Genomic DNA, 13237 nt, shown 5'->3' with positions numbered 1-13237 from the left:
AATTTAGGGCTTGGATTTAGTGTTCAATTGGTTGGAATAGTACGTGAAGAAACATTAGGTTTAATTTGTTTGGATAATCTAGTTTATTAGTTTATGAAGTTTGTTTTAATTTTTTTTTGTTATAATAGGCAACTTATTTTTATTTTATTAAAATTAGTTAAAAGTTTTACTCAATTTTAAAATATTGTTATAATATGTTTTATTATTAAATATATATATTTATTTTTTTAATTTAAAAATTAATAAAACTTGAGGGTGTTTTGGTCATATTAGAAAATATATTAACCAAATCCAGGCTCAAGGTACTATTTAATTCCATTTTGTAAAATGCAGGGTTCGAATTGTCATTTAACGAAACAGAAATCCCGATTGATAACGTTTGCACAATATAAGGGTCAAAATAGTATTTACTTTTTTTAATATGATTCTAAAGTAACTTCTAAATAATAAAAGTTACATGTAAATAATAAAAAGTTATTTTTTTTTATTATTTATGCTTGATAAATAATAAAAAAAAAACTTCATAACTCACATGTAAATAACATGGGTGACTAAAAGTGTTAAAATTTTTCATTTGAAAATAATTATATCGTATACTAAATAGTATCATTTGCTAATAAGCTATATATGGTAACCTAGGAATTATATGGGTAACTTGTTACACTATATTGCAACTTATTACTTTCTAAAATAGACCTGAAGGTTACCTAAAAATATCTTTAAAAATAAGATGTCATAATTTATCCCAAAAGTGAAATCATATTTTTAAAGGTGATTAATCAATATTTTAAAATAACTAATTTTTAAAAAAAAAAAAATAGGATTATAGGCTTTGGAGGTAACCTAAATGTAATTGAAATTATATGACTTAAAAATGAAACTTTTTAAAATGTTTGCAAACTGCACCAGTCTCGTTGTCTTTGTAAGTCTTGTGCTATTACATTATACTTCAAGGGACTTTGAACAAAAAGAAAGTACTCTTGCGATTAGACTTCTTAGAAACCCAAACTCTTATTATGCCAAAACACATAAAAATTAGGCAATGATTGTGGTATCGGTACAGCATGTTCCCAAAAATGATACATGGGTATGGTGTTCTATATAATTATACAAAGGAAAACCTCTTATAATGCTGAAAATATGTAAAAACAACTATTTTGAAATTTTTATATTATACTTAAAAAACTTTTTCCTACACAAGAACTTGGATCAATAAGCACATCAATCATTTATTAATCGGGTTATGATATCGTGAAGGGAAAAAAAAAATGCTAAAACGCTATTCTTCAAAAAGAGTAGCACCATCAATTTTTCTAGCAAAATGATGTATATAAACAATTCATATTGCAATATAGTATATATTTTCTACAGAATCCTAAACCCAAGGGACAGTTGCCAATTTAATCGACCATTTTACACTGATCCACCTCTGATGAGATTTCTTTTTCTTTTCCCCTCCTCTTTTGACACGTTATGACTAAAAAGGAACACCAACAAAAGAAAAAGTGAAAAAGGAAAAAAAAAAGTAGCTAAAAAAAATACTAAAATGCGGCCGACTATACCCGGATATACATCCCCTCAAAATCTCCTTATGTACTGTGCTAGATTACAATGGAGCTGTATATATAAAAAGCCACCAACCCCTTAAAGCAAAGGAGGTGTCTTCCTATGGAAGAAAAGTAATAAAAATAAAAATAAACCAAAAAAAAAGACGAAAAGAACAGACCGCGGAACTCAAGCAGGGAATAACAATAAATAGATAGGCTACACATTCAGGAGATGATGCTCCCACTCCCCCCCCCCCCCCCCCCCCCCCACAAAGCAACAAAGGCAATAAGAAAGAAATATATATATAAAAATAGAAACCTAAAAACCAACAATTTGAATGCCTATCCAAATCGCCTAAAAAGTGAGCATCGTGGTCTTCATTTTTTTTTTTTTTGAAATGGCTCTACTTGATCCCATCCTTGCCATTTCCACCCCCCTAATACAAATGTTGTGGCCGCGACGTGACAACTGAATGCTTGATACACTCTCATGAGCTAAGCAGGGTTAAGCAGTTGTTAAAAACTTTAGTTGTATATTTTAACTGGCTTCTCGTATGCGTGTCGGTTCTGCATAGTATTGGATGAAGATCAGTAATGCGAATCACTTGTGTATAAAAGAGCATTAAGAATGATGTAAAGATTTGTTTGATACTTCACCCCCTTTATTGTACTTATATAGCATTAAGTTAACTTTATGTATTTTGAAAGCTTTTTGGACAAGGACTCGGCATTACCTGATTTACTGCATAAGCCCTCTTAGGAGCATTATCAGAGTGCTCCAACCCAAGGTACTGTTCCCAAGCACCATATACATCTCTTCTCTGAAGAGAGCACCCCCAAAAAAAAAAAAGTTTAAACTGAAATATCCAGTAAAATAAATTGAGAATTAACAGTTGAGGTATGCATAATAATAGACAAACCTGGAAACGACTTGAAACTACATCAGAATCCTGCAGGTACTCTGGACGACCAAGCGATAAGAAAGCAAACTTCCACTGCATAACAAAATACATAGATGAAAAAAAAAATGACGACAAATAAATATTTATTACAAAAGAAATGGCATAGAACATACCTTAGAAAACTCATCATCTGGAACCTGCAACTTCTTTTGAATACGCACCTTCACTTCAGCTAAAGTCTCACCTTCACGAATGACCAAGAAGAAGGGTTCACCAAAATTTTGGACTTGCTGTTGAAATGAAAAAAAAAAGTACAAATAAAGAACATAAGAAGAGCATACTTGTTCAGAATATGCTGGGCCACTCATCTATCACCACTAATTGAAGCAAACAATCAAATAGTAAAAACAATAACGTGTCTATTATATATATATAAATAAAATATATATTTATGGGACTGAGCTCTTAAAATTCAGTACCATCTGGTTTTGTGCAGTCTCCTTTGTGAAGTGGTAGACATGAATTAAGCGATCATGGGCACCCAGGTTTTTCTCTTCCTCCGGAATCTGAAAAAGTTAAAAAACCAGCTCCAAATCATAAGGTAATTATAAGGTGTATACCAAAATGTATAAAAAACAAAAATTAGTTTAAGTTGTATAAGATGTCAATTTGGAGATGAAAGCCATCAATAAAACAATCTATGAAAGAATTAGAAATGGTAGGGCATGCCAGTGAGGCGCCAATCAGACAATAAAATTCATGAAATAAGATTCTAAAAAATTCACATTAATTACGGGAAAGAAAAAGGAAGACTTGCCTCCTCTGCTCGCAAGGTCCAGTATTGATCATTTATATTCTCGATCTTTTCAGTGTGTGGAAAGATCTACAAAATGAAATGAAAAAATTATGCTAAAAGAGCTTTTAGCTACATAAATCCTCAGGGACGATCATGTTAAAAGGTACATTAGCATCACAAAACAGAATCACTTAAAAGCGTACAAGACAAGATGATCAATAGAAAAATGTCAAAAGGATTCTAACTTAAATAATAGGCCAATACCTTGTATATCTTGTGGTAGAAAACCTCAAGCAGTCTGAGTTCTGCATCTGGACGAGACAACTCTACCTGTTTCAAGCAGCCATAATTCTTTTTTTTTCATTGTTTTGATTAACTAATTTAAAAATAAGAACAAAAATTAGAAGAGGAAATTACCTTTGTTTTAAGTACGTTGATCACATCTCCAACAGTGCTCTGTTTTGGTAATCTGATGTTGTGAATAACCACCTAGAGACAACTTAGACAAAGTATTAAAGACCTGGAAACATGTAAACATTATCATAATAAAAGACTAATTCAAACAGACCTCATCTTTTGTTGCGTGATGAAAAGCAACTTTCAGATTTTTTAAACCTTGTAGTTCTGGCAGGGGGATGTCCAAAACTTCATAGTACAAAATATCGGAGGTCTGTCAAATTGATCAAGAAATAACATTATAAATCCATACTATTATGTGTAGGAAATTAATCAAGAAAGGGTTCAATCGAAGATCTGACTACTTGATTGTAATGGACTAGCATGTCTGACAAATGTTCTACTCCTCTATATTTTATAGGCTGGGGCTTAGGTTGCTGAGAATAACAATTATGAGCTGTTAGCCTGATTTTGGATGGATCATCCAAACCTATTTGGCGAGCCACTCTCTCAACCACATCATCATAGCTGTGTATCTTTGACCTAGAAAATAAAAAAGGTATGGTTTCTTATAACATCAAAATATGAATGATCACACAATGAGAAAATGGCTTTAAACAAGTCACTTACAGTTCTAAACAGAAATCATCCTCCTTTGGTCTCTCCAATGCTCGAAAGTGAACAATCTACAAAGCATCAAATTAATAAAAAAAAATTATACTAACTACACAGATTGTGCAATAGTGATAATGTAACAGTAACAACAAAATCTCATTTAAAAGGACATACAACACTGTGCTCCGTCTTTTACTTAATAGTTCAATGCAAGGATTTTATGTACAAGCGCAAAAACTAATTCAACTCAACAACAGTATCTAGAGACCCAAATGTAAAATCTTGCACAATACCAAGATAAAACATTGTCCAAACAATAATACAGGTCAACATAGACGAGGAGTGCAATTCCTTAGAAATAAATATTTGCTTACTAAAATAGTATAAAAGAAATGGAAAAAAAAAACATCCATTGTAAGCAAAACAAAATTAGCAGAAGTAATTCCTATAAAAAAAAATAAAAAAATAAAAAATTCTTATTTAGCTCGAGAGTACACTTAATTTTAAAATGTCACCTTGTTGTAAGCAAGGATGAAAATATCAACGTCCATACTGTCGATGAATATTTCGAAACTACATCATAGATATTTTGATATCGACAGAAATTTCAAGAAAATTCACAGATATTTGTTCAAAAATATGAACAAAAATCTTCATAAAACTTGTAGAAATACAGTAATAATAAACTATTAATAATAAATCAAACGTTATTCTAAATTATTAAATCAATATGATTAGAAAATAAATCTAATTTATGCATTTATTCTATTTATTTTAGAGAAAACAAAAAATGTATTTTGTTATATAATAGAGTAACATGCTACTTATACAAAATTAACCAAAAATAAAATAAAATGAAATTTAGAAACATAACTTAATATTTTTGATATAAATGATAATCACATTGTGATGTGTGATGAGGATTTGAGGTTAATAATTTGTACTAAAAATGTATAAACTATATTGTAACAATAGAATAGTAGAATAGAGCAGTTTTTTCATGAAGAATAAAAGAGCAGAAAATATAGGTACAAGTTGCTCTCTAAATACAAATCATCAACACATGACTCACTCACAAAAAAATATTGATTTAATATAAAAAAAAATATTTACTTAATATATATAATAAATAGAAAAGTTAGAATTCTTTTATGCATATATCTCTCTGCATTATCTAGTGATGTACTTTAAAAAAAAAAGGAAAAAGATGTAACCGCCGTATCCACATATATGGACAAATCACCGAAATTTTTGACAACTATAGCCGATAAGAGGAACAATTCCATCAGTTCATATCGCCAGCATAGTGAAGGACTTAATTTCACAGCTAAAAAAGTATAGGCAGTCTCATTTCCGATCTTTAGCCGATATTTCCACCGATATTATTGATTTTTACTTCCTTGGTTGTAAGCCTGTAAGGTATACGCATTCAAATTAGATAGTACCTGTCGATTGTGTACATATTCCAAAAATGAAGGCACATCTGGGTATTTGCTTTCTACTTCAGTTTCAGGTAGAGGAGATTTCTGAAAGCAAATAATGTCCCCGTCTTCTATCTGGAAATAAAATTGGACCAAAATGGTAAATTTCCACATCTAACTACTTAAGAGGCATAGATAGGACGAAGGTTAGCATGAGCACCTGACTCAACCGAAAAGAGGTCCTCTTATCAAGGTGTTCACACATGACACAAGGTTCAAACTTTATCTCCTGTAAATTTGATCACACATTTTACATTTTGATTAGAAATTAAACATTGTAGAATTCTAAAGAATAAACATGCCTACATCAACCAAATAATAGACAAATGACAAACAAACCTCATAAAGTTCAATTTCTACATCAGAAGCAAAGCCAGCCATTTGATTAAGTTTTCCTAAAATTTCCAATGGCTTACCAGAGCTCTTCACAAAAAGTCTCCCAACGTATCTGTAACATAAAAGAAATTGTTGTCACAAAGAATGAAACTAAATCAGAGAATATAACATAGGACAGGACAAGGCTCCAAGTACCGTAGCTCCTTTTTCTCAGGATCATAAAGCTTGAAAAAGAGTAGTATATCTTCCTTAGTTTTATCAGGCGGAGGAATAGGACGTAAATCCTGCAGCATCATGGAAATGTTTATCAGTAACTAGCTGTTCACTTATATAGCAATTGCCACAATGACTCATACAATAAAAGACTCAGACTAGTAATAAAACAAGTATTACCGGTCCGAGCTCAACTTCCAAAAACAATTTAAGCTCTGCATTATGTGTCTTATTTGAGACCTCTCTCAACTGTCCAACCTACAAAAAGGTATAAAGTTGCGATCAGCTTACAGGTCTATATTAGCAGACTTTTAATTAATGCATTACAAGCACTTGTAAGCATTTAACAAAAAATTCAAGGAGTTAAAGAATTACTGATTGTGTTTCCTCCTGAGGTGTCAAAGGTCTATTGGGGCGGTATGTGTGATTTTGCCGTTTCGCCCAAATCCAGAACCGTTGAAATTGCACAGGTATTCCAAACTCTTTTGCAACCTCTTCCTGTGAACCACAACAAATACCTGATCAAAACTAAATTATTTCAACCCACCAAAAAAGAGACGAAGAGGAAGTCAATATACAACTAGGGAATAAAAATCCACATTACTCGCAGTTTCTGTAAATTATCATGAAGTAGATCTGTAAAAGCTAAATACAACTTAACAAGAATGGCAGAAGAAAAAAAAAACTGGGACAATATGTAGAAAGAATAGCTTAAGTCTCTTGGGTAAAAAGGCATAACGAAGATAACAAAAAAATGAAGAAACTTATACAAGTATATTTTTAACTTAATGCCCAAAGAATTCAAATGAGAGGTTTGAACTTGATGCATCCAAATAATAATAAACCGTGTAATCTTAAAGTGAAGTACAACAAAAGTAAAATGGATAAATAAATAATTACATGTACATCCTACATACCACAGGACCGAAAAAATTGGGAAAGTTGTCGGTATAATTCATTTGAATATAGCAAAATAATAATTCAAGGAATACAATATATGAATAAAAACTATGATAAGACTTTTGAAACCAGGCCTATAGCTAACTAACTGTTAATGGTACCTTGAATTGGTTAAAGGGTGTCTGTTTCTGAATACGGAAACTACGAACTTTGTCATGATCTACAAGGTCAAAATATATATCTTTTCCAATCTGTTCAGAAAGGTCCTCATCTCGTGCTACCTAAAAGCGTCAATGAATTGCCTCAACCATTAATATCCCAGAATAACAACTAGTAATTCAAGACAAGAAGCCACACTACAAGGAAAAAGCAAATTCAATACCTTTATAATAGTAAAAAGGTGGGCTTGTGCTTTATATCTTTTCTTATCCTCCTTTTCTTCTTGTTCTTTCTTCAATCTTACCTGAAATTAACCACAAGTTAGTCTGACTACATAACATGCTTGGGTATAGAAGGTACCACTTAGTTGATACAAACAAAACAGACTACAAGTACATATACATGCACTTACCCTTAAATGTTCAGCTATGTCCTTCTCGTCAACATTACAAATTATTTTGTCCTTGTCACTTTCCCTTATATACACAAGCATGTATGCATTAGAGTATTTTGTAAACTTGAAGGGAGTATTATTAAAACCAGGGTTGGTCTGTGGCAACTGTGAAACAGAAACAAAAGGCAGCGAGATTAGTTCACCAATAATTTAAACATTGAAGGATATAAGAATAGATTTAATGATACTATAAAAATCTTAAGAAAATATATAATTTACCTCTTCCTCGCCACCATACTGCTCTTCTAGTGCCCTTTTCATATCTTCTTTTGTCACACGTTCATCATCAAATTTGTACCTGAACTCCCAAAAAAATATCCATTTCCATGGATTTGGTAAAGACCTTGCTCACAAGCAAACTGAGAGAGCAAATTCATACACACGTACAACTGCTTAACATTGCATACCACTGATCTGTGAGGGTTGGCCTAATAAAAGCGTAGTAGTGTCCACCATGCACCCCACCACTATGAACCAAGACACTGTCACAAAACATGAGGAGATTCTTATGATATAAAGTCCAAACACAAGATATACACAAAAATCTATGGGGCCTAGTGCAAAATGGCTCTCCTTAACAGTAAGTAAATGTCCATGTTTTTAATTTTAATTTTGTAATAAAATGACCTAACCACCATTTTAATATTACATATTACCAAATATGCCCTTTAGCAAATTATTATTTTATTCTAAGTATTTTAATATTATGGTGTAAGTATTTTAATATTATGCTATATGTATATTAGTTTTTATTTTTTATGAGTTGTTGAATGATATACAATACCACAAAAGTTGAAAAATAATATACCAACAAAATTGACAAAATTATTACTCACAATTGTATATACTATGATAACAAAATTATATACTATCATTAAGATGTATATACCATGATACAAAATTATATACTATTATTATGTATAATAAGATAGAAACTAAATATCATTAAAAAAAAATATATACTATATCACTAAAAGCATATCCACTTATTGGAAAATAATATAACAACAACCCATAAAAAATTTTAAAAATCAATATAACTTCAAAATAAAAACTAAATAAACAAAACTAATATATATTAAAGTCATACGCTATGATAGAAAAGGGCAATTTAGGTAATCAACAATGTAAAAGTCATTTCTCTACAATTATTAAAATGAGGACATTAGCTTCTTGATGACATTATTTGGGTTATTTGCTATAACTTCTCTAAATCTATCACAAAAAATGACAAAAGGCCCGTGAACTAACTGCAGACCAAAAAGGAAAAAAAAATAATACTCAGCCTGCATTTCACATATACCTATGAAGTGTATAAAGGTTGCGGACACTTCTATCAGCATCAGGTGATAGATATTTTCCATTTTCTCTGTCAAGATCAAGTTGAAGAGGAAACTCGTAGCGGTCATTGATCTGCAACGGAAAAAAAAAAAAGATATGGCTAATACAAAATGGAGGCATAAGCAAAAGAGATATCACTCAACTATTTTCACAATAGCAAAATCATTAATTATTCATCATTTAGCTTGAGTATGTTAAATAAGAAAAAAAATTCCAAACTCAAACCAAAGGAACAAAAGAAAGTCAATAATAAAAATAAAAAAGGATGTTTACAAAACTGCAATAGTTGGTAAAGAGCAAAAGACAATCCCCGATGTAAAAAAAAACATACATATAAAACAGCCACTAACATACATGAATCAATAAGTATGCCAATACTGAGCCTGGTAATAAAATAGAACAAGATATAAAACAGCCACTAACATACATGAATCAATAAGTATGCCAAAACTGAGCCTGATAATAAAAAAGAACAAGAATCCAAAACCAACCTTGACCATCGTGTCCCGCATAAAATCATATTCAAACCGCTTTAGTTGAAGTTGAAGGACAGGTGGGAAGTCAATAAATAAGACACCCTTCTTAGCATCCTGATATAAAATAAAAAATAAATAAATGAATAAGTTCAGAATCTTCTTTAAGAGTATGCCTAGCTTTACAAGGTTGAAAGCTATTTAATTTGAGGTTTAACATCTTAATTCTTTCTGTCAAGTAGAATATGGAAACTAACCTGCAAACCATGTTCTTCAGCATGATATTTATTATCACCCTCAAGACGTTCAACTTCCACATACTTGTCAAAAGAGGCATAAACATCCCGACACCCTTTCACATCAAGCTGAAGGTCTGCCAAGTAATAAGTCAAAAATTTGTATCATGCTTTGATATCAGTAAGAAGTTTAAAACTCTTATAACTGAAACTTTAGCCAGAAAAGAATTACCATAAAATGATTCCTTTCTTGTAGATTTGTAGTCTACATTTATGCACTCTATGTAATTCATGTGATGACCCTCAAATAATTGTTGTATCGTCCCCTCCACAACAGTTCCCTGAACCAGCAACAGAATAAATACAATGAAAACAATCAAGAAATACACTGGTGTCCATAACAGCAAACCTCATCTACCTTCATTTTGTCTTCAAGCTTTTCACAAAGTACCCTGTTGAGTTCTTGCACATCATGTTGCATAAAAGAATCATATGTATCCCATCCGAAAGACTTGGTTAATTCTTTTGTGGCAACACTGCTGTCATTATATTGAAGCTTATAGAATAAACTCTGTAGCGCAAGTGGGATGCTTCCCGATGGCATATCATTCTCAGTAGTTGGCATGTGGTACACAGCCTAATGAATATAACCCAACTTAGAATAATTCTTTTGACAAAAAAAACACAGTAGAAACAATCCAAAGTTACTCTAAGATGAAAATGAAAACACCTGCTGACCTTTCTGAAATAAGGAATATGGTACAATGTCTGGAGCAGAGAATTCATGTAACAAGTTGCTCCCTGATTCTTGAGTCCAACATAACCAGTTTCCTTTTTAGAATCATAAGACCAGTAATCAAGAACCTTGCGGACAGCTACCTCGGCTTCAACTAAACAAGTGTCATTCATTAGATACCCTCTACTAGGGTCATAAAGATCACTTAGAGGCATGAATGATGTGAAACCCCAGTCACTTTCCCTTGCGTTAAACTGGTGCTGTGTGTCTACAAGATCCAGTAATAGGTAAAAACTATAAGTCATAACTTATTCGCTAAAATGTATAAAAGGACAATAGGCCAAACAATCAATTCCTCTATCACATCATGATTTTCGTAATATACAAATATACATATAACCCAATCAAGTGAGGATTATTGTAAAGAAGGAATAACAGCCAGCATTCGTATTAGTACCAGGAGAAGTAAATTATTTCAGGTTGGAAGACCAGCATGTTGATCCTTAGGGTAATGGATAGCATCTACTCTATGATTTTGCAATCTAATTATAATGTGAATTTACACTTTTAAGTACAAAAGAATTTGAGGAGAAGATACATTTTCTCGTTGACAGAATGATGAGGATCCCAAACATCATATAACACTAAAAGAACAAATGATCTTGACAATGCAAGGAACAACCAATAAATCAATTTTCTTTAGGATAAAGAACTGAACAAGCATACTTAAAAGTTGAGGAGGGAGTGAGAGAAAAGGGAAAGATGGCAGCTACCACTCTAAGTTTTTTAACATAATAATAGTAATAATAATAAGAAGGAGAATGAGAAACAAGAGTACGGAAGTACAACATTGAATAAAAACAACAAGAAAGTATGGCAATACAAGACATACAAGCAAATTATCCACTTAAAAATTCATAAATGACTAACAAACAATAAAACACATCTCTTTAAGAGCAATGAAGAGAATACCCTTTCTAATTGAGTACTTGTTATGCATCTGGTTAACGACAGCCAAGCTGAACTGAGCGTATCTACTCCATCCATATGGCAATGTTGAAGAATCGGCCACATCCAAATACATTGACAGATAGTCTACATTATTCCCCTTGGGAAAAATTAGTATTCGCCTGAGTAAACCAACCAACCAAACAGTAAGGTCAATATCCGATCACCACAAGAAAAAAAAACATGATGCTCAAGCATATAACCATAAATTACCATTTATAACCCCCCACGACGAAAACGTCAGAATAGTGCTTTTTTACATTCAGCCTTGTAAAGTTCTCAATTGTCCAAGTAAATTTAATTGATGGAGGATCCTCTACTGGTTGATTCTCAACAGTTTGATTCTCGACCGTATTAGCGGGCTCCACTTGAGCTGCTGATACCATCAAATTAATAACAATAAGCTTCGGAAAAATCAACAAACTCAAAACCCTAACACCCAACGATCGATAACACTCAATCCCAGATCAATTTGCAACATTACAAACTTCACAACAAGCTTTGTTCACAAATTCATCGAATTTAAATGCCAAAAATAGAAAGAAAGAAATTAACTAAAACCTTCCATTGGCTGGGGTCCCTCGACCAAATCCGAATGCGGCACGAGCATCTCCTCGTCTTCTTGCTGCTGAAAGAAATACGCAAATCAGAAACTCCGATCGACTAAAACATAACCCTATCCTACCAAATCAAAACCCTAGAAATCAGAAGAACAGTCTAAAGAAGCCTGAATTTTCCGAAATTTTAAGCCAATTTGAAAACTCCGCGAACCAAAACCCTCAAGCGATCATGAATCACCAAACGAACGGACAAAATAAGCTCAAAACTCAAAGAAAGAAACAAAAGAAAATAAAAAGAAACGAGCGCTGAAACAAAATCAAGACTGGGAAAGAAGTGAGCCTTCCGTATGCACGTACATCCAACGGCGGAGGAGTCATCATAGTCATTGATGAAGAAAGCTAGGGTTCGACACGATCGACGAATCGATGAATATGGAGATAGAAAGGAAAATCAGTGAGAAAAATCGCGAGAAAATAAAGCCAAACAGGGGACTTGGGAAAGAAAATTAAAAAAGGAGGTAAAATACTCCCGAAGGAACTTGGCTCCGAAAAAAAGCTCTGTGGGAGTTTTTACTTCTCTCAGGTTCGGGGACAGAGAGAGACGGGGAAAAGGGGTAATTTCGGGATTTCATTAATGATAGGGGCAATATCGGTATGACAGTGGCTGGCGTGTGGTGAATTTCTCTCCTATGCGATATCGTGGGTAAGAAAGAGCCAATAAAACAATTCCACGTTGGGGAAAGAGAGTAGACTTGAATATACAATTCTTACGTGGCAGGTTTGGGAGGTCACGTGCGCTTGCTCAGGCCAAGATCAACATCTCTCTATGCAGTTCTCTTCTTTCCTAGGTACTACATTTTTATTTATATTTGTAAATATAATTTTTTTAGCAATTTATATTTGTAAATTAATTAAAATAGTGTACGACTTTATGTATTTTACTTTTCGTTATTGTATTTTTATTTGTTCAAGATAATTAAATCAACGTCTTTTGGGTGTACGACCTTTAGGTATTTTTCTTTTTTTTTTCAGCAATATCTATTATTATCTAGTCGGTGCTACTAGAGTGAGCTAATAACACCAT

The 13237-nt window shown here is 32.5% G+C and overlaps 1 protein-coding gene across 7 annotated transcripts; it reads right to left on the bottom strand.

Moving 5' to 3' along the window:
* Positions 1-1282: 1282 nt before the first annotated feature.
* LOC133823513 (ubiquitin C-terminal hydrolase 13) lies at positions 1283-12712 on the bottom strand. 7 transcript variants are annotated; one of them, XM_062256320.1, is made up of 32 exons: positions 12511-12712; positions 12155-12221; positions 11807-11969; positions 11558-11715; positions 10588-10853; positions 10268-10486; positions 10082-10190; positions 9871-9986; positions 9632-9730; positions 9103-9212; positions 8207-8281; positions 8019-8097; positions 7758-7904; positions 7569-7649; positions 7348-7467; positions 6662-6784; positions 6467-6544; positions 6269-6357; positions 6077-6185; positions 5898-5966; positions 5702-5812; positions 4272-4327; positions 4004-4184; positions 3814-3915; positions 3663-3734; positions 3510-3575; positions 3267-3332; positions 2929-3015; positions 2623-2739; positions 2468-2542; positions 2282-2368; positions 1283-2114 (listed from the first exon to the last, which is right to left on the bottom strand). In XM_062256320.1, exons 1-32 carry the CDS (start codon positions 12538-12540, stop codon positions 2073-2075), a joined length of 3369 nt encoding a protein of 1122 aa, XP_062112304.1. In that variant the 5' UTR covers positions 12541-12712; the 3' UTR covers positions 1283-2072. The 7 variants fall into 7 exon arrangements, with proteins under 7 accessions (XP_062112304.1, XP_062112308.1, XP_062112307.1 ...); XM_062256324.1 differs by having other exon boundaries at positions 11807-11966; XM_062256323.1 differs by having other exon boundaries at positions 12155-12218.
* Positions 12713-13237: the final 525 nt, after the last annotated feature.

Source organism: Humulus lupulus, chromosome 3 (assembly GCF_963169125.1).
Source record: "Humulus lupulus chromosome 3, drHumLupu1.1, whole genome shotgun sequence".
Lineage (NCBI taxonomy): Eukaryota > Viridiplantae > Streptophyta > Magnoliopsida > Rosales > Cannabaceae > Humulus > Humulus lupulus.
Note: the sequence above shows the minus strand (reverse complement) of the source record. Positions and strands in the feature narration are given on the sequence as shown.